Here is a 26989-nt window from a genome sequence, read left to right as displayed (position 1 = left end):
AGTTCTGGGAGCCACTTAGTAGCATGTCTTTGCACCTTTTCCAGTTTGTTGATGTGCTTCTTAAGATATGGGCACCACACAACTGCTGCATATTCTAGCTTTGGCCTAACAAAAGTCGTGAACAATTTCTTTAATATATCGCCATCCATGTATTTAAAGGCAATTCTGAAGTTAAAAAGCGTGGCATAGGCTCCTCGCACAATATTCTTTATGTGGTCCTCAGGTGATAGTTTTTTTTTTTTTTTTTTTTTTTAGATATATACAAGAGTTGTTACATTCTTGTACAGTCACTAGTACGCGTAGCGTTTCGGGCAGGTCCCTGGAATACGATCCCCTGCCGCGAAGAATCATTTAACCTGCCGCGAAGAATCGTTTAAGAATCGTTTTCTATCTAGAACCACCCCTAGATCTCTTTCTTTATCAGAATTCTTTTAAAGATTTCTCACATAATATATAGGTTGTGTGGGGTCTATGTTCTCCTATTCCACATTCCAGAACATGGCATTTATTAACATTAAATTCCATTTGCTAAGTGGTGCTCCATATACTTATTTTGTCCAGGTCATCTTGAAGGGCATGACAATCATTTAAGTTTCTTATCCTTCCTATTATCTTAGCATCATCAGCAAACATGTTCATATAATTCTGTATACCAACTGGTAGATCATTTATGTAGACAATAAACATCACTGGTGCAAGAACTGAACCCTGTGTTACTCCACTTGTGACATTTCTCCAGTCCGATACATTGCCTCTGATCACTGCCCTCATTTTTCTGTCAGTCAGAAAATTTTTCATCCATGTTAGAAGCATACCTGTCACCCCTCCAATATTTTCCATTTTCCAGAACAACCTCTTATGTGGAACTCTGTTGAAGAAACTGTTCTGAAGTTAGCTTTTTCAACGGACTTTCATAGGTTTTTCTATCACTTCCAAATCTTGTTTCATCTTTCACTGCTTTTTCAAAATGAAAACAAAGTGCTTCATAATGTTTCCACACTGCTGAAACTTTTCAAACGGAGCTGGTCACCCACCTGGTGCTCAGAACACGGCCTATTTCTGGGGGAAGCCCCGTCGACTCCCCGGAGCTTTACCGGCTGATATGCTAATGTCAGACTTTGGCATCAGTCATGTGTATGGAGTTCTAGGGCCTACCGGGGACCACGGCCAGAACCTGGCCCCCTCAGAGAGGCAATGGGAGCAATGGCCTATAGAAACCCCCGTGTGGTAGGAAGCATTCTATGTCTGCCATCGACCGGGTCAAGCATCCAGAAAGGTAAGCATTCCAAAACAAACCCCTATTCTGGTGAAAATTGCTACCCAAAGCCGAACTAGAGAATAGAACTCTTCAACAGAAAACAAGGAAACTAGTATGACGTCATACGTCACTGCGCCGCTGTCTGCGCAGCTCCCCCCTCCCCGGGAGGGGGAACGGTGAGCCCCAGACCTCCCACGCCGGCTATCCACCCATCAGTTCTTCGGCTGATGCTATAGGCACCAGTTATGTGCTCCGGCTCCAGTGGTTGTTTCAGCACTGTACCTAGAGTGTGGTGTCTGTTTTCTAGGTGGTGCGTGAGCCGGGAGTGATTCTCCAATACTCGGGCTGCATGCGCCTAGGATTCCCTTCCCTAGGTGCCCTGTAAGTACTGCCCTTGAGTCCTGCCCCTGCTTGGCGGTTTACTGCTTGGTTTTCGGCCGCTCTTTGTGTGCTCGGGTGTTCTGTCTCCCTTGTTCTGTCTCCCTTGGACCTGTCTCGACTTGGGGGGCCTTGGCCCCGTTGGACCCCGTGGGTTTTTTTTATCCCCCTCTAGGCGGGGATTGTGGTTACGCGGAGTGGGGTCTTTCCTCCCCACTCGCCGTACGTGCTGTTGGGCGTCGGCCCCTCCCCGGGCTCGGTTCCTTGGCCTTTGAGTTGGTTGGTTCCATTCTGTGGGTGGATGTTTCCTCCCACCCTTTTTTGGGACGGTGTTTTCGTCATGTTTCCCCGTTCGATGGGGTTCTACATGACTTCTGATCTCGGGTGCGCCTGCGCCTTCGTGTGCCTTCGGGACTAGTGTTGGCTTCTGTGTTCTCGAGGGTTCGGGAAGGTTTTCGCTACTTCCCGCATTATTGGAACGTCTGTCGGCTCCTCGTCCTTGTCGCCGTTTTGGGCTACTTGTGGCTCGGTTGAGCTACTTGTGAGCCGGTTGGGCTACTTGTAGCTCTGTTGGGCTACTTGTTGCCCTGTTGGGCTACTTCTCGCCCTGTTTTGCTACTTGTCGCCCGGTTGGGTTCCTTTTTGGGCTCTTTGCTTCTTTGGCCAGTTTTATTGTTCCTCCTTCCTCTTTTGGCTACTTTTCTCGTGCAGCAGTCCTGGTTGGTGCCTTCCCGCAGAGAGGGTGTGCGGTTCGGCCAGTGTGTTATGCACATGCGCCGTGGAGTTTGTTTTGGTCTGGGCGGTGTTTCAGTGCTGGTGTTTTGCACTCTTTTTGCTACCGTGCTTCGCCTCTCGTTCTTCTCCCTGGCTGCGGTATGTGCCCCTTCGCTCCGGGGGTGTCCTGGTTCCCAGTTGTGGGGAGGACACCGCGGTTTTCCCTGTGTCATGGGTGTGGACCGCCTCCTTTGCCTCTCCCTGCTCTCCTGCGGGTCCAGCACGGTCCGGCTCTGGCGTCTTCACCTGGCTGTGCTCCCAGGTTCTTCTGGGCACTTCTGGTGTCAAGTTCGTGCCACCATTCGCCAGGTGAGTTTCTGCGGTCTGGCGTCTTTTGGCCGGGCGCTGGATGCGGTGTTGTTTATATACCTGTCTTTATTTAGGTATATTTTTGTACGACTGAGACCGTTCGCACACCAGTGACTGTCCCTTTTTCAACCCTTCCTGTCCCCCTCATGTGCATGTCCAACCCATGCTGGAGTCATTACAGGGGACCCACCTTTTTTAATGTTGAGGGGTGTGGGGGTTGTAGGGTTGTATCTGTACTCACCTGGTAAGGCTCCTGGCTGTGCTTGCAGGGTTTGAGCTCTGGCTCTTGGGTCCCGCCTATCTGGTAGAACTTGCGGGATAGTACCAGTGGAGTGCAGTGGTGCTATTGGCACAATTGGGGAACACTGTATTACCATCAGAGGTCTGTGCTTGTTACACGACCTACTTGCGAACATAAGCCTTCTTGCTGGTTCGTTCGTGGACTTCCAGGGCACACTAGCCTGTTTTCGTATAAGCAGTTCCGGCCCATTCGTTCCATCGGCAGACGTTCCATCTCCTTGTGCCGCCTGGGTTTCGGTGGTCGCGCCCGACATCTTCCCGCGGCTCCGCATTTTCCTGGGCTCGGAGGGGCCTTGTCGGGGCTGCTTATGTTCTGCCTCGCGGTCTCGCCTCCGGTTGGTGGTCGGGTGGCTTCGTGGTAGGTGTCCCACCTGCGTGCTACTCTTGGCGGCAGTATGGGGTATTTTGGCGGTCCTTCCTTTTCCTGTCCCTTCTTAGGTGGTTACTCTTGTTAGCTTGGTTTACTCTCAGCTTGGTTTTCTGGTGGGGGTTGGGGGCCGTCGTCTTGCCACATACTGTCGCCTCTTTTCGTGCGGCGTGGGCGGAGCCGCTTCAGCTTGCTTTCGGTCTTGGTGTTGCTTCTGCACCGTTAGTAAGCTGTCTTGTGCGTCGTTTCACCTCCGGCCTGTTCGTGCGCCGCTTGCACCATCCTGGTCTCTGGTCAGCGTGCTCTGTCTTCTCCTCGGTTGATAGTGCCCCTTCGGTTCTGGTGTGTTTTTTCGTCAGCTCTTTCCTTTTGGCCTTTGCCTCTGGGGGTCGAGTCGCCGAGTTTTCTTGCTCCTTCGGTTTTAGCGTTGTGGTTGTTCGGTGGCAGCAGTCTCCATCTTTTCTGGCGCGGGGTGGGGCTGCTGCGTTCTGGAGGGGTCCAGGGTTTGTTGGTGCTTCGTTGGTCGGGCCGGGGGTGTGTCGTGTTTTGTGTTCAGTGGCGGCCCTCCACTGTTGTTTCGCGTGCCATGGAGTTTGGGGTCCGGAGCGCGTTTTGCGTTGATCCGGTTCTGTTCTTCCCGGTTCGCGGGTGATGGTGTTATCTTGAGGTTATCTTGAGATGATTTCGGGGCTTTTTTTTTAGTGTCCCCGCGGCCCGGTCCTCGACCAGGCCTCCACCCCCAGGAAGCAGCCCGTGACAGCTGACTAACACCCAGGTACCTATTTTACTGCTAGGTAACAGAGGCATAGGGTGAAAGAAACTCTGCCCATTGTTTCTCGCCGGCGCCTGGGATCGAACCCAGGACCACAGGATCATAAGTGCAGCGTGCTGTCCGCTCGGCCGACCGGCTCCCCCGGATGTCCCGGATGGTCAGCCGTGTTCTTGCGGCTAAGCTTCCTGTGTTCTTCCCTCATGCCTGTGGCGTTCGTGGCTTCGCTGCTCTTGCTGCCGTCTGGGCGACGTGGCCTTGCGGTCTTTCGGGCATGGATTTTTGGTGTTCGTGCGGGGGCCTTGCTGCTCGTTGTTCTCGTGTTGTTCCCGGGACTTTTCGGGGCTGTGGCGCCTTGGGTTGGCGTTTGCTGCCGGTTGTCTCGCCTCCGTGGGGGGTGCGTGGTGTCCGCCTCCCGGTTCTGTCCCTTTGACCTTCCTCTGTGGGTAGTTAGCTCCTGGGAGCCAACGGGCCTCCCCCCAGAAAACCAGCGTTGAATGTAATGAAACGCCATTTTTTGGGTGAGACCCGGAGGCTGCCCGGCAACCCTCCCTCCCTTCCGGTCGGCGGTTTTTCGCGTGTTTTGACATCCAGCCACAGAATTGATGGGTGGATAGCCGGTGTGGGAGGTCTGGGGCTCCCCCTTCCCCCTCCCGGGGAGGGGGTGATGCGCAGACAGCGGCGCGGTGACGTATGACGTCATACTAGTTTCCTTGTTTTCTGTTGAAGAGTTCTATCCACTAGTTCGGCTTTAGGTAGCAATTTTCACCAGAATAGGGTTTGTTTTGGAATGCTTACCTTTCTGGATGCTTGACCCAGGTCAATGGCAGACATAGAATGCTTCCTACCACACGGGGGTTTCTATAGGCCATTGCTCCCCTTGCCTCTCTGAAGGGGCCAGGTTCTGGCCATGGTCCCCGGTAGGCCCTAGAACTCCATACACATGACTGATGCCAAAGTCTGACATTAGCATATCAGCCGGTAAAGCTCCGGGGAGCCTCCGGGTCTCACCCAGAAAATGGCGTTTCATTACATTCAACGCTGGTTTTTGTACATCCGTTGTTCAAGTTGAGAGGCACATTCAGATACAGGTAGTTCCTTTTGATTTAGAGGTGATCAACTGACTGTAAACCGAGTACAATTTGTCCATAAATGCTTGAAAATTAATTATTCCATGAACTTCTCTCACTGAATCACCTACTGCAAACTCTAATCTGTGATTAAGACAGTGCCAGATTATTATATCATAGTAATGTTCCATGAGAATGGTTGCAACATCAGATTTGACACCAAGCATGACACTTGCCCCATCACTAGCAAATGTTACAAGGTTCTGTTTCAAATATAAGTCATCAAACCCATGATAATTGAGACAGCTCAATAGATGCCTAGCAATAGTTTCTGCTTTCTGATCAGGTAGTTCAATTAGTTTTAAGAACATGAAATGGGGATTACCTTCCTTATCACTTTCACATTTCAGGTAAAATTTAAATATTATTGGGTCTTTAAAAAAAAACGAAGAAATATTAAACATTATTAACTTATTAGTGATGTAATACTAATATTTATCTGCCATGATCAACTATCACCCACAAGCCATCCTCTCCCTTTCCCCTCATCCTCTCCCTTTCCCCAATTCAATCATCCACTTGCAGAGGTGCCGGAGGGGCGCTCCAGCGAGATCCGGCAACACTGCACCACTGGTCACTACAGTTCTTCCTCTTTGGAGCTGACCTCTGCAGGAAGCTCAGCTGTTGTATTCTCATAATTTGATTCTTGGGATTTAATTCTGTGTGCAGTTCACTTGTTCGTTGAGTCCAACATTCTCATAAATAGTCTTTATTGTTTTTGTTCCATTTCCATGTGGACTGTCGACAATGTGTCCTTCCTTTGGCCCTGCTAGACGGTCACCTCTTCATGTCAACATGGAATCACTGGCTTCTGGCTTCCATGGCTCTATTACCCTCATTATATTGCTCTCATGGTGGATTGTTTTCAGCTGGTCTAGTTGAGATTTAGGGTTCATTTACCTCTTCTCTCCGGTTGAGCTATCTGTGTCCAACTAGACATAGACAACAACCAAGGTCCAGCCAGACATAGACAACAACCAAGGTCCAGCCAGACATAGACAACAACCAAGGTCCAGCCAGAAAGATGCATTTTGTTACATTCTATGATGGTTTTGGGAGCATTTTGCTCTTGCAAGATTTTTTCTAACAGTTTTGCTGTACCCTATTTTGAACAGGATATTACATGCTGATAATATTATTTAACATTACTTTATCTGCAGGTTTAAAGTGAAGGCTTCTAGATACTTTGATGTTGTTTTGAAGTTTGCTGATTTCCTCCTCAGCCAATGTGATAAATACCTTAAAATGGCCTCCAGTTGAAGAAAGGTGAGTGTCAACAACCAGTTATTATAATTAGTGGGGAGTGAATCTTAATGAACAAATCATACTTTAATGTTGCAGTAAATGAGTTAGAGTAAGGGATTCTATCCCAGTTAGTTAATTATCTTAAAGTTGTCTCTAGTATTCCATCTGTTGGCCAATCCAAGCTTTATTTTTTCTCCAGTGACTCCCTTGCATCTTTAACCACTGTGATGCGCCGAATTTATTGTGACATTCCCCCTGTGCGCATGAAATCAAGCATTCCCCAAAATTCTTTTTTCTTTGTAAAATGATAAATTCCCTTCCCTGAACATGTCTATGTAAAAATAAATACCAAATTCCACTTACTTTGGCTGTGAGGACAGTGGACAAGGTGCGCTGTGACTGTCATCAGGGGCTGGTCGCCCATGTGTGACACGCCCAGACACGGTCGCACGGGTCATTCAAGCACTGCGTGTTGCCACAAATATATATTCAATTATTTGTTCTATGTATTTCCAATGCGGTTTTATTTATTTTTTTTTTTTTGTGGGGAAGCCCCATCAGCTCCCCAGAGCTCACTAGGCTGATATGCTAATGTCAGACTTTGGCATCAGTCATGTGTATGGAGTTCTGTGGGCCTACCAGGGACCACGAGCCAGAACCTGGCCCCCTCAGAGAGGCATTGGGAGCAGTGGCCTATAGAAACCCCCTGTGTGGTTGAAAGCATTCTATGTCTGTCATCGACTGGGGTCTGGCACCCAGAAAGGTAAGCATTCCAAAACCAACCTCTATTCTGGTGAAAATATTACTACCAAAAGCCGAACAAGTGGATAGAACTCCCCTAAAAGAAACAAGCAAACAAGCATGACATGACACATCGCCGCGCTGCTGTCTGCGCAACACCGCCCTGGCTCCAGTGGTTGTTTCAGCACTGTACCTAGTGTGTGTGGTGACTGCTAGGTGGTGCGTGAGCCAAGAGTGATTCTCCAGTACTCGGGCTGCATGTGCCTAGGGGTTTCCTTCCATAGGTGTCTTGTAAGTACTGCCCTTGGGACTTGGGGTGTTACCTTCCCCAAGTTCCTTGGATTCTGCCTCTGCTAGGCCGTTTACTGCTTGGTTTTCAGCTGCCGTTTGTGTACTATGGTTTTCTGTCTCCCTTGTTCGCCTTAGGGTGAGGGGCAGTTTTGCGCTGGTAGGGGCGCGGGGTACTGCACAGCTTGTTTCCACTAATCATTGCGGTTGGCTCTGTTCCGCTTGGGTACGCTGCCCTCTTGCGGGGTTTTCTTTTTCTTTTTGTTTGTCTGCCTGATGGGGGTCTGCCTTGGTTCTTGCCCCCTGTGTACTGAGTACTTTTCCTTCTTCTGGTGGTTTCCCTTGCTAGGTCCTCATGAGTGTACACATCCCAGGGGGGTTAAGTTCTTAGAAAGTTGTTTGGTAAACTTGGGTGCTGGTTAGCAGTACCCTGTCTGAGCTTCCCTGAGCGTGATTCTGTCTTGGGGCCCTGGGAATCCCCACGGGGATGCGTGGGTTCGATGGATGTGACCCCGGAATCTTCCCTCGTTTTGTGCAAGTTCGAGGGTTGCTCGGTCTCCTTGTCTCAGGGTAACTCTCACTGTCTTTGCCTCCGTCTGCTGCCTGTGGGGTCGGTGGCACCTACGGCCCGGAGTCTAACGAGTTTTGTTGCTTGTTTGCGACTCGGTTATCCAGTCTTATGTGGACTATGCGGGTACAGGCAGCACAGGCGTTGCACATTGCGTTTTGTTGGTGACAACACGCTAGGTAGTTTGCTCCCCGGAAGCCCTGAGGCTGCCCCGTTTTCGTTGGTGTGTCGGGGCTTAGGGGGTGTTGGTTGCTTCCGTTTTGTTTCCTTCTGCTCCCCCTTGTTTTTCCCGGTTATGGGGGAACATTATGAACATTCTACTGTATACATATTGTAAAGGACACAAATATGGGCATCATATACGATAAAAAACACCAGTGTTGAATGTAATGAAATGCCATTTTCTGGGTGTGACCGGGAGGCTCCCCGGAGCTTACATAAGCTGACTTGGCGCTTCCCTCCCTCCCTGCATCCGGATCCTTATCGTCTGTGGGTTCGGAGTCGGGACGGGGCTTCGGTGGTCTTGAGACTCAGGAGGTCTTGGGGGGACTTCTCCTTCCGGGGTACCGACGGGGGCATTTGAACCTGTTCCTCCAGCCGTGTTGTATGAGTCTGCCAGTAGGCTCCCTTCCTTAGTGCTTGTCCAGTTTTCCCAGCTTTCCTTGTGTGGCTGGGGCTTTAGGGGGATGGCTCAGCCCCAGGACCTGCCTTGTGGGTTCCCGGGGCTGGTGAGGGGCTGACTTGGGGGACCTCGTATCCCGTTGGACCCTGCCTGGATTTTTCTACCCTCTGGGCAGGGTTTGCGGTTATGAGGAGTGGGGTTTTTCTTCCCTCTTCGTCCATGTTGTTGGGAGTCGACCCCTCCCCGGGTTCGGTTCCTTGTCCCTTGGATCCATTGGTTCTGTCCTGTCGGTGGATACGTTTCTTCACCCTTCTTCTTGTGATGGGCCTTCCCCATCATGTTCCCCTTTTCTCAAGGTTCTACATGACTTTTGGTCTCAAGTGCGACTGAGCCTTCTGTGCCTTCGGGTTTTACGCTTGCATCTCTTTGTTTTCGAAGGTTCGGGAAGGTTTTTATCCCGTATTATTGGAACGTCTGTTGTCTTCCAATGTGGCTCCCCTCCGTTCCTTTCTCGGGCTTGTTGGTCCTCCGTGCTTTTCTCGGTTTTCAGTCCTGTTTCGTTCTTTCATGATTGTTTCTTCTCTTCGTGCACTGTCCTGCACTGCACAGAGTTGCCAGATTGGTCTTCTTGTAGCCACAGAAGGGCTATGCTATGTATGTTTTGCTCCTTACTGCTCTTTTCGTCTACTGTTCACGGCTGCCTTGTGTGCTTTGAAAAGGGATTCAATCGTTAACAACACTATTTTGTCTAGTTTTCTAGTCAATTTTGGGTTTTTCTTTTATCGGCTAGCGACTTCTTGCGACCCGCATCTGGCATCCCTGCCTGCGCATGCGCCGTGGTAGTTGGTTTTGATGTGGCCAGTGTGAACGTGTGCTGGTGTTCTGCGTCCTTTTCTCTCAAGTGCTTCGCCTCTCGCTCCTCTTTATTATCCAGTCCGTGCCCTGTGGCTACTGGGGGTGTTCTGGATTGCCGCTATGGGGAGAATGCCGGCTTTTCCCTGCGTATGGGTGTGGGGCTCCTCCTTCGCCTCTCCCTTACTCCTCTCCTGTATGTGCGGCTTTGCCTTCTTTCACTGGCATTGCTCCCGACATCTTCTTGGATACGTTGTGTCGTGACACGTTCGTGCCTACGTTCTGCAGGTGAGTTTCTGCGGTCTGGTGTCTCTTTCAACCAGGCGCTGGTTTGTAGTTTTTGGCTACGAATATACGAACATCGGAACACAGGTGACTGCAGCAGGCCTCTTGAGCTTTATGAGGCAGCTCCTATTTATACCCATCCAGTCCCACTCTTATGCATGCACAGCCCATGCTTGAGTCCGGCACAGGGGCCCCTACCTCCACCAGGTTACGAGGTACGATCGTGGGGGTGTATGTTTTGGGGTAAATATTACTGTGTCAGGATGTTATGAGGTGACATTTTGCTGCAGTTTTCTTACTGTGGTTGTGTGTTGGGGATTCGTTGTGGGGTTTTGTTTGGCCCGTCTTCCAGTGCCTGCCTTTGCCCTTTCGTATACATTGGTTTCTCTGTGCTTCCCTAGTTGTTCTTCCCTAGTTGTGTTTGTGGAAGTTGAGCTCTGGATTTTTGGTCCCGCTTCTCACCTGTCATTCACTGATGTGCGGGTTCCTGTGCTGGGCTCTATCGTGTTTCCGCTGGGACCTGTGTGTGGTGTCATCCTCCACCACATCGCTTCCTCATGCGTTCCGTTTGGCTCCTACTCTGTCACTGCTTCCTTCTTTCCAACGTTTCTCTGGCTCATTGGGCTCTCCTTCCACTGGTGTCCCCTGGTGCCTGTGCCCCTGGGGTCTCGTAATCGGTCTTTCTCTACCCTATCGATTCCTTTGCGAATTTGGAATGTGGTGATCTTGTCCTTGTCGCTCGTACTCCTTGGTTCGGGTACTGGTCTGGTGGCATACCTTTGCACCTTTCATTCCGTTAGCTACACATTGTTGTGTGTTTTGTTTGTGCCTTCCTGGCTTCCCTGCCTGTTGGCATTTTACGGTCTCATGTTGTTCCTTCTCTGGAGTCTCGCGTCAGAGCTGTCATCTCCGATCTCCAGGTGGACTCGCTGGTGTTGAGATTTTTTCTGTACAGCAGGCGTTCCATCTCCTCTGCCAGCTTGGGTTTCCGGCTCTGCTGGCTCCATGGTCGCACCGGAGATCTTCTCGCGGCTCCGCCTCTTCCTAAGCTCGATTGGCCCATGACGGGGCTGGTTCGGTTTCTGCCTCGAGTCTCTCGCCTTCTATTAATGTTTGAGTGGTTTCATTCATGGTGTCCCACCTGCATGTTTCTTCTTGGCGGCAGTGTGGGTTTTTTTGGTGGTCCTTCCTTTTTCTTCTGTCCCTTCTTTGGTAGCTGCATTTGTTGACGTGGTCTTGTCCTCCTTTTGTGGAGGTTCGGGGCCGTCATCTTGCCCCATACTATCGCCTCGTATCTTGCGGCGCTGGCGGAGCCGCTTCAGCTTGCTTTGGATATTGGTGTTACATCTATGCCGTTTCGTATGCTGTCTTGTGCATTGTTCACCTCCGGCCTGCTCGTGCGCTGCCTGAGCCTTCCTGGTCTTGGATAGAGGGCTCTTTTTTTTATTTTCTTCTTCACGGTTTGTTGTGGCCACTTCGGTTTGGGATTGTTTCTCGGAGGCTCTTTTCCTTTTGGCGTTGGCCTCTAGGGGTCAAGTCGGTGGGCTTCATACTCTCCTCCGGCGCAGCGGTTTTCTGCTCATTCGGTCATGGTGATAGGTTGTTCGTCTGCAGCTGTCTACTTCTTTTCAGGCCGTGATTGAGACTGCTGCTTTCCGGAGGGGTCCTTCGGTTGTGGATGCTTGGTTGGTCGGGCCGGGGGTGCATCATTTTTGTGTTCAGTTGCGGCCCTCCGCCGTTACTTGCGTGCCTCAGCCTCTGTGTCCAGGGACGCACTTTGGGTTGCCCCGGTTTTCCTTCTTCCCTGTTCAGGGGTGCGGGTCTCCCAGGTCATCCACAGGGTTATTCTGGTCTATCCTCATGCCCATGACGTTCGTAAGTAATTACCTAAGTGTAGTTACAGGATGAGAGCTACGCTCGTGGTGTCCCGTCTTCCCTGCACTCTTTGTCATATAATGCTTTGAAATTACTGTCGGTTTTGGCCTCCACCACCACCTCACATAACTTGTTCCAACTGTCTACCACTCTGTTTACAAAAGTGAATTTTTGCATATTTCTCCGGCAGCTTTGTTTCGTTAGTTTAAATCTATGACCTCTTGTTCTTGAAGTTCCGGGTCTCAGGAATTCTTCCCTATCAATTTTATCGATTCCTGTTACTATTTTGAACGTAGTGATCATATCGCCTCTTTTTCTTCTATCTCCTAGTTTTTGCATATTAATGCCTCTAACCTCTCCTCATAGCTCTTGCCCTTCAGTTCTGGGAACCACTTAGTAGCATGTCTTTGCACCTTTTCCAGTTTGTTGATGTGCTTCTTAACACTTTCGCGCTATCCGGACGCATCGGCGCGTCCCGTTTCGTCTAACGCTAACGCATAGTGGACATAAAGTTGAGTCCTCTTTTAAAATATTTGTATAAAATTCAATTTTTATCCGATTTACTTTGGGTTTGTTTCAAACTGCGCGCTATGAGGCTCTCTTTCTCACCACTAGGCTGCATGGTACAATAAGTTCATGAAAGGTGTGGATAACTTCGATCAAATGGTATTTTGTCCCAAACAGGTTGCAGGTGGGTGACTTTAGCCGTTTATACTGGTAATGCTTCCCCCATATCATGTATTATATGCATATGTCTGTTTAGGGAATTTTATTCCGATCAATATACAACCAAAAATAACTGTGTGCAACAAGTATAAACTTGACAAACATAACAAAAGTAAAAACATTTCGAGTGTGTTTGACGCTCACTGATATGTTCCAGCGTTGTTTTATATATGGCGCTATTCTAACTTACGCTTTGTTGATATTTTTTACCTATGGGCACATAGAACATTCTATTGTGAACACATTGACACAAAAATGAATGACGTACATAGAAAATTAATGTCATGAGAGTGAAATAAGTATAAACTTTCAAAGCGCCGTGCGTCGTCCCGTCACCGATACCGGGTAACAATTTCACCACTTCCCACACTCTTGCGGGCGGGCCGCATCATTATTCTACGCTTATATTCATATCACCGTGTTGGGAATTTCATTGCGAGTCCATTGATACCAAAATTAACGCTGTAGAACAAGTGTGGAGGTGATTACAATCCCAAGAGTAAAAACATTTTGTTGCTGATGGGCGCTCACGGCGAGTCATCTTCGTAGTTATTTATTTGGTGCTGGTATCCCTATACGTTTCGTGACTTTTTTTACTGATGTTCTTCTAGAGAATTTTATTGCGAACACGTTGGTACCAAAATCAAATACGTAGCATGAGAACTAAGGTCAGAAGAGTAAAAAGAGTATACACATTTTTGTTTTTACGCTTAAGCGATAAAAACGCAGCGCGCACATTCGGTTGGCTGAGTGACCTTTGCGGAGAGCGCGAAAGTGTTAAGATATGGGCACCACACAACCGCTGCATATTCCAGCTTTGGTCTAATAAAAGTCGTGAACAATTTCTTTAGTATTTCGCCATCCATGTATTTAAAAGCAATTCTGAGGCTAGAAAGTGTAGCATAGGCTCCTCGCACAAAGTTCTTAATGTGGTCCTCAGGTGACAGTTTTCTATCTAGAACCACCCCTAGATCCCTTTCTTTGTCAGAATTCTTTAAAGATTTCTCACATAATTTATAGGTTGTGTGGGGTCTATGTTCTCCAATTCCACATTCCATAACATGGCATTTATTCACATTAAATTCCATTTGCCAAGTATTGCTCCATATACTTATTTTGTCCAGGTCTTCTTGAAGGGCATGACAATTATCTAGGTTTCTTATCTTCCCTATTATCTTAGCATCATCAGCAAACATGTTCATGTAATTCTGTAATCCCACTGGTAGATCGTTTATGTAGACAATGAACATTACCAGTGCAAGAACTGAACCCTGTGGTACTCCACTCGTGACATTCCTCCAATCTGATACCTTGCCTCTGATTACGGCCCTCATTTTTCTTTCAGGTAGGAAATTTTTTATCCATGTTAGTAGCTTACCTGTCACCACTCCAATATGTTCCAGTTTCCAGAACAACCTCTTATGTGGAACTCTGTCGAAAGCCTTTTCTGTGGGGAGCCCATACAGCTCCCTGGAGCTTATTGGGTATGTTATATTAGACCGGGACATTAGCTAAGGAGTTCAGACCTACCAGGGACCAGCGCCAGAACCTGGCCCCTTCAGAGAGGTTTCAGGGAGCAATGGCTCTGGAAAACCCCTTTGTGGTTGGGGTTTTCCTTATCTGCCATCGACCAGGGTTAGGCACCCAGAAAGGTAGGCATAACAAAACAAACCCCACATGGTAAAAACTAAAACAAAAAAACGAACAGAGAGGTAGAAACTCCCTACAATAACAAGGAAACAAGCAAACAAGCAAACATCACACTTTACTGCCGCGCCGATCGTCCGCGCAACCCTCCCTGCCCTGAGAGGGGGAGGGGGGAGCCCCGGACCTACCGCGCCGGCTGCCAAGCTTCAGTTCTTAAGCTAATGTCATCCGGGATAGACGCTTCTCTGGCCTCAGTTTCCTAGGCGGTGTTTGCCTTGTGTGGCGTTCACTGCCGTGTGTTGTGTTGTGCGGTGGCCAGGAGTACCTCATCAGTGCCGGGGCTGCATGCGCTTAGTGGCTGACTTCCCTAAGCGCCCTGTGAGTACTGCCCTTGCGTAACAGGGTTATCTTCCCTGAGGCGTTCGGGAACCGTTCCCGTAGAGGTTTTTGCTGCTCGGCATTTGCCTCGCCCTTAGGGCCAGCTGGGGCTTGGGGCCCTTGTTTGGCCCTAGGTAGGGATTGGTATTGTGCTGGTTAGGGCGTCAAGGTGTTGCGTGACCTGCCACCTAAGCAGCGGCCGGTTCCTGTTGTCTCTGGAGACGGTGTACTTTTGCGGGGTTTTTCTTTTGTTTTTGTTTTCATGCTTGGTGGGGGTCTGCCCAGTGTGGCTATAGTTCCACTGGTAGTGTTTGGCAGCCCTCTGCTAGGCCCCCGTGATTGTACATGTCGCAGGGGTTTTCAGTGCTATCCTCTACCCTCTTGTTATGTTTAGGTTTCTTAACCGGTTAGCAACACCTTGCCCGGGCTTCCCGTAGCAGTCAGCCTACGGGCCCTGGAAATCCCTGTCTGGACTCGGGGGACCATTGAATGTCTTCCGGGTTCCAACTCGTCTTGTACGGGATCGTTGGTTGCTGTGCCCTTGTCTCCGGGTGACAGTCGCCACTTTTACCTCCGTCATGCTGCCTGTTGGGTCACTGACACCTTTTGATGCAGTTTTGTGCCTCCTTTGCCTGGTCGGCGTGGTGCTCTCTGCCCACTGGTCGGCGACTGGTACTTTTCTTTTGCAATGTATGTGTGTGTGTACGCATGTGCATGTGTACGCTGTGTGTGTTTCTGTGTGCACATGTGTATACACATGTGTGTGTAACATATCTTGTGTGTTTGTGTATATGTATATGTATGTGTATATACATAATGTGTATATGTGTGTACTTTTTCTTTTGGAAAGGGTTCTGTTCCCTTCTCTGTTGATGGGGCGCTAGGGGAGCAGCTTGCTCTGTTGACTCTCGCATGGTCCCGCTGTTGGTGGGCGCTTTTGGTGTTCTTCCGGCCTCTGGTGGCGTCGGTAGACGGCTTCTCCCCCTTTGGGGGGGTTCAGAGCTGGCGGGGTTGGCTTCTTACCCTGCGCTTCGTCATGTCATCTTCGTGGGTGCGTTGGACGTGGTCGATCCGCCCCATCCTTCTGGGGTTCCCGTCTGCTCCTTGCAGTCATGGGCCTTTCGCATCTGCAGTTCTTCTGGACTTCTGCAGTCTACACTCTGGATTCTATGCCCTCAGAGGAGGACTGTTGTCTCCTGTCCGGCTTCTGTTGGGGCCGGGTGCCTGGATGGTGGCCCTGGACCTCCAAGTCACTTCTTGGCATGTTCCTCTCCAGTTTTCTGGGACTGGCACAGTTGGTGGTGGGGCTTCAGGCTTGCTGCTTTTTGTTGCCTTCCCTATTTTGTAATGGGCACTGGGTATTTTTTTTTGCATCTTTACCGGATCTTAGTGCCCTGTCTGAGTCTGAGATTCGGTGTCTGGCCTACCTCGACGACTGGCTGGTGTGGGCTCCCAGTCAGTCCGCTTGTCTGCTCGCCAGGGGTGTGGTTCTTTCCAGATTGCCGGGTTTGGTTTCCTGGTGATCTGGAGGCCATTCCATCTGTTTCCGTCCCGGGTTCGGACCTGGGCCTTGTTTAGGGCTATTGGGCCACTCCCTGTTTTTCCCTCCAGAAGTGTTGCTGCGGCTGTGGTCCCGCCTTCGGCTGTACTTGAGGGGGTCCCGGGTTGCTCAGTGGTTGCTTGAGCAGTTGTGCAGGAGTCTGAACTTCGACGTGCTGGTCTGCCCGCTGAGTCGAGTTTGGCTTCGGCGTCTGTTTGGTTCCTTCGGAGACTCCCCTTCCACCTCTTGCATTCGTTGGGTTTGTTCCTCCGGGGATCTTGTGTTGGTGCTACGTCACCAGCTTCCTCTTTGGGGTTTTCGGGGTTCCGTGCCTTGGCACCTCCCCGAGCCTTCGCTCGATGTGTTCACGGACAGGTCATCTCTCAGCTGGGGCTTTGTGACCAGTGCTCACCAGGTCGGCCGGGAATGGTGGAGTCTGTTCGTCCGTCGGGCTCACAACACGGTTCGTGAGTTCGTGGCTGTCTGGTTTGCACTTCGGAGGGTTTGGGTCACTCGGTGCTCTACCATTCAGCTCTGTTCGGACTGTTCTCTGGCAGTTCTTGCTGGATTCTCGGGGTTTGACTAACCATGAGGTTCATGTCCGCGGTGTGTCCTGCGTCCTGGCGGACAGCTGTCTCGGTTCATTCCTCTCTTCGCGGATTGGCCAGTCGTCGCCGACTCGTTTTGTTGGCTCTGTCGGACGTATGGACTCCTGGCCGTGGACGTTTTCGAGTTGGCGTGGTCTAGGCATCGCTCATTTTATGTGGCGCCCTTACCCACCTGCGAGGCATTCATGGTGGATGCTTTTCGGCAGGACTGGTCGAGGTGGGGGTACCTGTTCCTCTTCTCCTGGTCCAGCTGTTGCTTCGGGTTCTGGCTCGGTTTCAGCCCATTCCCACGAGAGCAGTCCTTATGGTTCCTTGGTGGTCGGCCCAGCCTTATTTTCAGACGCTGCTTGATAGGTGTTCGAACCCGGGGCGTTTTCCCGCGGCTCCGCTTCTTTCGGCAGGTCGAATCGGTCCTGTACGTGACTGGTTCGGCCTTCTCCTCGGCTCTTCGCGTCTGGTATTTTGACGCGGGTAGCACCATCTCTATGGTGTTCAGGTGGCTTTGTTGCCGGTGTCCCACCTGCGAGCTTCGTCTTGGCGACAGTATGACGTTTCGTACGCTTTCTTGTGTTTTGTTTCAACTCCGGCCTGCTCATGCGTCGCCTGAGCCGTCTTGGTCCCTGATCAGGGTGCCTTCTTATCTTCTCCTGAGTTTGTGGTAGCCCCTTCGGTTCAGGTTTCTGCTCTTTGGTACTGGTGGTAGATTTGTACGTGTGCAGCCTTTCTCCGTCCTGGCGACGGTCGAGACGGCTGCTTTCCGGAGGGGTTCTTGGGTTATTGATGCTTGATTGGTTTGGCCGGGGGTGCGTCCTGTGTTGTCCGGTAGTGCTTTTTGCCGTTGCCTGCGTACCGTGTCTGGGGATGCGCTGTGGTTGATCCGGTTCCCCTCGTTCCCTGTTTTCAGGGCTCGGGTCTCCCAGGTCATCCGCAGAGTTTTTCATTCTTCCAGCCTGCGAACTGTCTTTGCTCCCGTGCTGTTCAGACATTTGGAGCTTTTGCTGCTGTGTTGGCGACGTCTAGGGCTCAATTCGGGCGCAGGAATTTGAGGGTCACACAGGTTCTTGGCCGCCCATTCTTTATGCGCGTTTATTCCTGTGTGTTCTTGTTGCCTTGGGTCGCAGGTTGCGACCGGTTGTCTCGGCTTTGCGTTGCAGAGTTTGTGGCAGCCGCCTCCCGGATTGGCCCTTTCTTTTCCTACTCTTTGGGTATGAAGCTGCAGGGAGCCGTAGGGGCTTCCCACAGAAAACCAGCGTTGAATGTAATGAAACGCCATTTTCTGGGTGAGCCCCGGAGGCTCCCTGGCTACCCTCCCTCCCACCATTCGGCGTTTTTTTTCGCGTTAGGTGAAGCTTAGCTTCCGAACTGAAGCTTGGCAGCCGGCGTGGTAGGTCTGGGGCTCCCCCCTCCCCCTCTCGGGGCGGGGAGGGCTGCACGGACGATCGGTGCGGCAGTAAAGTGTGATGTTTGCTTGTTTGCATGTTTCCTTGTGATTGTAAGGAGTTTCTACCTCTCTGTATGGATTTTTGTTTTAGTTTTTTACCAAGTGGGGTTTGTTTTGTTATGCCTGCCTTTCTGGGTGCCAAACCCCGGTCGATGGCAGATAAGGAAAACCCCAACCACAAAGGGGTTTTCCAGGGCCATTGCACCCTGAAACCTCTGTGCAGGGGCCAGGTTCTGGCACTGGTCCATGGAAGGTCTGAACTCCTTAGCTAATGTCCTGGTCTAATATAACATACATTAGCCCGATAAGCTCCAGGGAGCCTCCGGGGCTCACCCAGAAAATGGCGTTTCATTATTTTCAACGCTGGTTTTTTAGGTCCAGATAGATGCAGTCAACCCAACCATCTCCTTCCTGTAAAATCTCTGTGGCTCGATCATAAAAACTTAGTAAGTTCGTTACACAGGATCTTCCAGGTCGAAAACCATACTGTCTGTCTGATATTATATCGTTTTCCTCCAGGTGTTCTACCCATTTAGTTTTAATTATTTTTCCAATATTTTGACTATTACACTTGTCAATGATACAGGTCTATAATTAAGGGGGTCTTCCCTGCATCTACTTTTGTAGATTGGCACTATGTTAGCCTTTTTCCACACATCAGCTACAACTCCTGTACACAGGGATGCCTGAAAAATCAGTTGAAGTGGAATGCTGAGCTCAGGTGCTCATTCTCTCAGAACCCATGGTGAAACTCCATCTGGACCAACTGCTTTGTTCTTACTTAGCTCCTTGAGCCATTTTCCCACTTCGTCTCTAAGACACCTCTATGTGCTCTATGTTGTTCTCTGGAATTCTTATTGTGTCTGGTTCCCTAAAGATTTCATTTTGTACAAACACACTTTGGAACTTTTTGTTTAGTGTTTCACACATTTCCTTTTCATTTTCCGTGAATCTATTTCCCATTTTCAACCTCTGGATATTATCCTTTACCTGCAATTTGTTGTTTATAAATTTGTAGAATAGACCTGGTTCGGTTTTACATTTGTCTGCAATCCCTTTTCCAAAATTTCTTTCTGCCTCTCTCCTCACTGCTGTGTAATTGTTTCTCGCATCTTTGTATCGTTGGTATGTTTGGGGGTTTGGCCTCTTCCTTTATTGACTCCATTGTTGTCTTTTGGTCTCTGGCCCTCTCGCAATTTCTATTGAACCAATCCTGTTTCCTAGTTCTGCATCTCTGTTTTGGTATAAATTTTGTTGTGCCTTTATCATATATTTCACAAAACTTGACATACATCTCATTCACTTCCTTGCCTCGTAACAAGTCTGTCCAATTATACTCACTAAAAAAATTTCTAAGGTCGCCATAATGTCCTCTCCTGAAGTCAGGTTTTTCAATTGCTTCAACCCCCTTATTTTCTTCCAGCTTATAGCGCATTGCATACTTTATTCCCAAAAAGACATGGTCACTTTTACTCAAGGGAGGAAGGTACTGAATGTCAAATATCTCTTCCTCCTTCCTGGTAAATATCAAATCTAGCACGGAGGGAACGTCCCCTTCCCTGATCCTCGTAGCTTGTTTAACATGTTGATATAAGAATGTTTCCTGGATGAGGTCTACAAATCTACAGGTCCAAAAATCTTCTGTTTTAGCTTCATATGCTTCCCAGTCTTTGGATTTTAAGTCGAAGTCACCGACTATCAACAGTCGTGACCTATCGTTATCCGCTCTCGCTATAATCTCTCTCATTATTGTTATAAGACCTTCTCGTTTACTATCTAGCTCCTCCTTTGACCATGTGCTGCTTGGTGGTGGACTATATGCATTTATGATCATTAGTTTATCATCTTCATGGCAGATCTCTAGTGCTATTATGTCAAGTTCTTGTGGATTGGCAGTCATTATTTCCTTTACGTTTTGGTGTTCTTTCACCAGCACAGCAATGCCACTGCCTTTCCTAATTTTTCTGTCCCGTCTCGAAATTGAGTAGCCCCTTGGGAATATGACCTCATTTAAAATAACATCTTCAAGTTTTGTCTCTGTGAGTGCAACAATGTCTGGTGTCTGCAGCTGTATTACATCACTTAACTCCAGTATCTTCGATCTTACTCCATCTATCTTGGTGTATGCAATCTTCAGGAACTTGTTCCCCCTCTCCTTATTCTTCATTTCCCCTCTCTCTGTTGATTTTGTTGGTTTGCCTTTATGTACCACTTTACTGGTCTGCCTACCCCTATCACTTTGTAGAAAAAAGAATTTATTTCTTTTTCATTCCTGCTCTCATTTAAACGTTTTTGCCTCGGCGAGGTTCAGTTTCAGCTTCTCTCTGTCTTCTTTTGAAAGATCTCGTCTTAACGACCACAATTTCCCATCCTCATCACTTTGTAATTTTCTAGCATTCCTTAGTACTTCTTCCATCTGTTTGGCACCGTTTAGGGTGATCCTCAAAGGTCGATCTTTCCCTTTTACGTACCTGCCTATTCTCCTGTAGTCGCACACATTCTCTATGGTAGTAAGACCTTCTACGAGGCCAACAATTTTATCTACTACTTTTGCTTCTTCTACAGCTCTTTCTGACCTAGATGTTATCGCCTTTTCTTTGCAGCCAAAAATTATCAGGGACTTACTCCGATCAACTGAGTTTTGCACCAACTTCAGATTAGATGCCAATTCCTTTCTTACTTCCAGCCTAATGTTTGTTTTATTTTGGTTGCTGCAGTGTTTGACTTCCTTTACTGCTTCTTCAATTTTTTCCTTCTCCTTGGCCACTTGTGCATAAGTGAGTTGCATATCTTTCTTGCACTGTTCTATTCCCTGTGTAACTTCCTCCATCTGTGCTGACAAAAGCTGTTTCTCTTGTTGAATTTCCTTACCTAACCTGTTGTAGTCATTTATGTTTAAATTACTTTAACTTCTTCCAAAGCTATTTTTAAGAGTTTATTTTCTTCTTCCATGGCTTTGCAATTTGTTTCCAACTGATTCTTATTCTTGCACAATCTTTCACTAAACCCTCAAGACATAAAACTTTGCTATTCAAATGGTCATTACTTTCTTTCAATATACTAATTATTTCTACATGAGAGTTCACTATAGTATCTAATTTTACCAACTTGTTGTATAGACTGGGTATATCAATGCTTTCTTCATTGAATCCAGCAAAATCAAGCTCTGTTTTGTTTTTCCTCTTGCCGGCAGCCATCTTGAATGTTCTTCTCTGCACTGGAAACACTAGGGCAACTTTTTCTCATCCAATTTTTCACTTCCCTTAGCACATTCCTGTTATCTCACCTATTTTTCAAAAGCACTATACCTTTATGTTCTCTAGGACACCACTCACTATCATCAACCTGTACTACAATACTTAGGATTGTTGAAATATGCTGGAGCTCCTCTGATGCAAGTGTTGACCCTAGGGGTGTCACCTTTTGAATCTAAGTGAGTGCGCTGCTCTTGCTGCCGTCTCAGGCAACATGTCCTGGGCCGACATTCGGGCGCGGGGCTTTTGGCGGTTGAACAGTGTCCTGGCTGCTCGTTACCTCGTGAACGTTCCAGGGGCCCAGTCGGGCCTGTGTCACTTTGGGTTGGCGGTTGCAACCAGGTATCTCGACTTTGAGCTGAGAAGTGAGCAGCGACCGCCTCCCGGGTAAGTCCCTATTGTATTCCTCTGTGGGTAGTTAGCTACGGGGAGCCGACAAGGTTCCCCCCCAGAAAACCAGCATTGAATGTAATGAAATGCCATTTTCTTGGTGAGACCCGGAGGCTCCCCGGTATCCCTCCCACCCACCGGTCGGCAGTTTTTCATGTGTTTTGCGATCCAGTCTCAGAATTGACGGGTAGATAGTCGGCGTGGGGGGTCTGGGGCTCCCCCTTTCCACTCCCGGGAAGAGCGGGAGCTGTGCAGACAGCGGTGCGGTGACATGTGACGTCATGCTTGTTTGCTCGTTTCTTTTATGGGAGCTCTATCCACTTATTCAGCTTTTGGTAGCAATATTTTCACCAGAATAGAGGTTTGTTTTGGGATGCTTATCTTTGTGGGTGCCAGACCCAGTCGATGGCAGACATTGAATGCTTCCAATCACATGGGGGTTTCTATAGGCCATTGCTCCCCAATGCTTTTCTGAGGGGGCCAGGTTCTGGCTCGTAGTCCCTGGTAGGCCCACAGAACTTCATACAGATGACTGATGCCAAAGTCTGACATTAGCATATCAGCCTAATAAGCTCCAGGGAGCCTCCCGGTCACACCCAGAAAATGGCATTTCATTTCATTCAACGCTGTTTTTTTTTTATCGTATATGATGCATATTTGTGTCCTTTACAATATGTATACAGTAGAACGTTCATAATGTTCCATGGAACTGTGATACATGTGTCAGTAATGTGTCCACAATAAATCTTTATTGTTGCAATATTACTTGTTAAAAATTCACTAAAATTACAATATGAACAGTTTCACACACTATTTACACAGTAACACACTGTATTACACACTCAGTACTTCGGAAGTGAGTAATAATCAATGAAGTAGTCCATGGTACACAGCGCGACTTCACTCTTGTTGCACCAGGTACAGATAGATTTTCGCTTCCTGTTTCTTCGTTCTGTGTGCTTGCACATAACGCACTCACGTTCACCCTTGGCTTTAGTACTTGTAGGTTGTATGTAGCCAAGCTTGTAAAGCATAAGGTAGTATTGAGAAGATTATAGGAAATGATCAGTTTGTAAGGTAGTCTTGAAAAGATCGCTTTGTAAGGGATCGCTTTCGCACTGGAAGAGATTCAACCAACTTCGAAGAGTGTCAGTCAGTCTGGAAGAGATTCAGGCATTCTTGAGAAGATTCAGCTATTCTTGAAAATATCTATGGAAAACACCACCATGGAAGCCGCTAACACTGTTCATCTATGCTACTTGTATTAGATGCATCATTACTGAACGCAGAAAATGATTCATCTATATATCATATATATAAATTGGAGATAGCATAAGTGGCAAGGATGGTGCTCAGAGCTACATCTGGATACACTCACTGTATCATCCTCATAGGTGCTGTATCACTTGCATCCGACCTTTGTGTAATTACCTAAGTGTAGTTACAGGATGAGAGCTACGCTCGTGGTGTCCCGTCTTCCCAGCACTCTTTGTCATATAATGCTTTGAAACTACTGACGGTCTTGGCCTCCACCACCATCTCACCTAACTTGTTCCAACAGTCTACCACTCTGTTTGCAAAAGTGAATTTTCTTATATTTCTTCGGCATCTGTGTTTAGCTAGTTTAAATCTATGACCTCTTGTTCTTAAAGTTCCAGGTCTCAGGAAATCTTCCCTATCTATTTTATCAATTCCTGTTACTATTTTGTATGTAGTGATCATATCACCTCTTTTTCTTGTCTTTTAGTTTTGGCATATTTAATGCCTCTAACCTCTCCTCGTAGCTCTTGCCCTTCAGTTCTGGGAGCCACTTGTGTTAGGTCCTTATTGCACCTAGCTTCACCAATGTCATGGCCCTTATGTTCTTCAAACAATTAGGTCTGAATTTCACCGACAGAGCGCGATCTTTCAACACTGTGTCAGACAGGTGTTTGGGAGCCAGAGGCGCGGGCACCATCCATGGCTGCTTACTCATTACTAACCCAGCCAGCAGCCCTAGGGCATTCTGGGAATTTTTTCCTAGATGGCTGCCTCACACTGGAGGTTACCTGGTTGATACCTGGTTGATGGGGTTCTGGGAGTTCTTCTACTCCCTAAACCCGGCCCGAGGCCAGGCTTGACTTGTGAGAGTTTGGTCCACCAGGCTGTTGCTTGGAGCGGCCCGCAGGCCCACATACCCACCACAGCCCGGTTGGTCCGGCACTCCTTGGAGGAATAAATCTAGTTTCCTCTTGAAAATGTCCACAGTTGTTCCGGCAATATTTCTTATGCTTGCTGGGAGGACGTTGAACAACCGCGGACCTCTGATGTTTATACAGTGTTCTCTGATTGTGCCTATGGCACCTCTGCTCTTCACTAGTTCTATTCTACATTTTCTTCCATATCGTTTACTCCAGTACGTTGTTATTTTACTGTGTAGATTTGGTACTTGGCCCTCCAGTATCTTCCAGGTGTATATTATTTGATATCTCTCTCGTCTTCTTTCTAGTGAGTACATTTGGAGGGCTTTGAGACGATCCCAATAATTTAGGTGCTTTATTGGGTCTATGCGTGCCGTATAGGTTCTAAGAGTCCATTTCGTACACAACCTATTGTGCACACAATTTGAATGGGTACGAAAAAATCATAGAGTTTTCTCGGTTAGTGCAGTTTCCCACCGACCGAGTTTTCTCGGTTGACGCAATTTCCCACCGACCGAGTTTTCTCGGTTGGCGCAGTCCAGTGGTTAATGGTCGTGCAGGGACACTTAAGATAGACACTTAGACACATAGCACTAATGAGCAGGGGGGTAGTTGGATGAATTGTTGCTTGTTTGTGTTATTTCTGAGGGAGTTCTTTTGCTATTTTGAGGACGTAGCTCACAAACCACAAGCCAGAACCTGGTTCCATCAGAGAGGCACAGGGCGCAATGGCCTGTGAAAACTCTACTCTCTGAGCATATATTCATGTCTGCCATTGACCGGGGTTAGGAACCCAGAAAGGTAGGCGCCCCAAAACAAACCCCAACTGGTAGAAAATTGCAACTGGAGACCGAAACAGAGGCTAGAAACTTCCCCCAAGAAATTTAAGGAAACGAGTAAGTCGTCATCAACCCGACGTGCCGCTTATTCGCGTTGGGCCCATGCAGCCGGCCATCTGCCCACCAGTTTGTTGACTGAAGCTGACTGGGGCAGAAGTGTTCTCTGGTTTCGATTGCCTGTCAGGATTTTTACCCTAGTGGTGATACCTGCCATGTGTTGGAGCATTGGTTGGGAATTACAAGTACAATGGGGCCTCGACTTACGATGCTAATCCGTTCTCAGAGACAGATCATAAGTCGAAATATCATAAGTCGAAGCGATTTTTCCCATAAGAAATAAAGGGATTTGAATTAATCCGTTCCCCACTTTCCAAAATATTAACATACAAATACATTTTATACTGAATACAATATTTTTTCTAACTACAATACAGTACCTAAGTTTCTCTTACCTTTATGGAGGGCTCTTGATGGTGTATGGAAGATGGTGATGAGGGGGGAGGAGGAGAGTTGTTACTGTTTGGAAGGGAAGTCCCCTTCCATTATCACATCAGGCAGTGATGTTTTCTCTGGGGTACTCTCTCTCCTACATTTTGCCTGAATACCACTAGGACCTGGTTGTGGTTCAGTGCTTGTTTGTCTCACTACAAATTTGTCAAGAGACATTTGTTTTTCCCTTCGTTTTAACATTTGTCTGTAATGATGCATCAGAGTGTCATTGAATAAGTTAAGGCAACGACCTACTGCAGCTTGATTTGGGTGAGTCGTTTCAGCAAAGGTTTGCAATTCTTCCCATGCTGCACACATTTTCTTAATTGTTGAGGAAGAGACATTCTGTACTCTTGTTTCTGCTCTATGGTCATCCTTACATGGGTTTTCATATGTTGAGCCTTACCACTGACTTCCCTGGGACTCATGGCATGATATATAATGATTACTTTAATGTTTAAAATGCAAAAAATCACCACAAAAGCGAAATTTCTTATAGGCGCGATCGTCACTTAGCGGGCAGCTGTAGTAAACTGAGGCAGGTCGGCCGCGTGACCGGGAACCACGCGCTCGGTCGACCCGAACGTGTACCAACAAATATCGGAAGTCGACGACACCATTGGATGTCGAGTCGCATTTTTCGATGAAATTTACATCGTAACTCGAAATTATCGTAAGTATGGGCAATCGTATGTCGAGGTGCCACTGTACTAGGTCTGCTTGCACTTCGGGCTCACTTCCCTAGGCGCCCTGTAAGTACTTCCCTTGAGTTTCATGGTTCTCTTCCCTGGAGCTTTCGGGTCTCACTCCCGTAGGGGTAGCGGTCGCTTGGCTTCTTCCTCACCAGTGGGGTCAGCTTGGGTTTTGGTACTTTTTGTTTGGCCCTGGGTAGGGAGTGTTTGTTGCTGGTTAGAGAGCACAGTGCTGCACAGCTCGCATAACAGCGGTGGCCATGCCTCTCTCTGGCCTCCTATTGTGGTAGAGCACTTTTGGGGTACTTTTCATCCATTTTAGATTTTTTCCTGCTTGGTGGAGGGTGCCTGGTGGCCTGCCACCAAACGGAACCGGCCTGCCTGCTCACCCGGCCGCCGGGTGAGGCGTGTGTACTGTACACACTTGCGACCTCCTCCATCTCACTCGTGTCAGACCTCGTGTTAGGTCTCTTTCTGGATTGTAGTCTGAATCATCATCCATCGCTCCATCATCATGCAGTGTCACGTATTTTGTCCTCTGAGAGTCGTTTTTCCTGAACTGTGGCTGACCGTGGACCATGCAGGAGCTCGTTGACGATGCGTCAGACATTGTTGCTTCCTTGAAACTGAGGCTCCCCACAGACCTGGGGCATGCTAGGATTTTGTTTCAAAATGGCAGACGATCTCTGGAGCTCTCGGGCATCCATTTCGTACCCGCATCACCACGCACCAGTTTTGAATAGTACGGTATACCTAAGAGATCCCTGAGGCGCGTTGCACACCACCCGTCGAGAGCCTCAAGGAGTGTTGCGCAGTGCAGTGTAATTACCTAAGTGTAGTTACAGGATGAGAGCTATGCTCGTGGTGTCCCGTCTTCCCAGCACTCTTTGTCATATAACACTTTGAAACTACTGACGGTCTTGGCCTCTACCACCTTCTCACCTAACTTGTTCCAACCGTCTACCACTCTGTTTGCGAAAGTGAATTTTCTTATATTTCTTCGGCATCTGTGTTTAGCTAGTTTATATCTATGACCTCTTGTTC

General features: G+C 48.3%; 1 protein-coding gene across 1 annotated transcript in view; it reads left to right on the top strand.

The window, feature by feature from the left end:
- LOC123757639 (uncharacterized) overlaps positions 1-26989 on the top strand; it is a 285082-nt gene that overhangs the window by 201896 nt on the left and 56197 nt on the right. The window contains 2 exon segments of the mRNA XM_045741479.2: positions 6446-6524; positions 6526-6551. Of these exon segments, the coding sequence (XP_045597435.1) occupies positions 6446-6524; positions 6526-6551 (105 nt within the window).

The sequence above is a fragment of the Procambarus clarkii genome, chromosome 19, assembly GCF_040958095.1.
Source record: "Procambarus clarkii isolate CNS0578487 chromosome 19, FALCON_Pclarkii_2.0, whole genome shotgun sequence".
Taxonomy (NCBI): domain Eukaryota; kingdom Metazoa; phylum Arthropoda; class Malacostraca; order Decapoda; family Cambaridae; genus Procambarus; species Procambarus clarkii.
The sequence above is the reverse complement of the archived record's forward strand: the minus strand, read 5'-3'. Positions and strand labels throughout refer to the sequence as shown.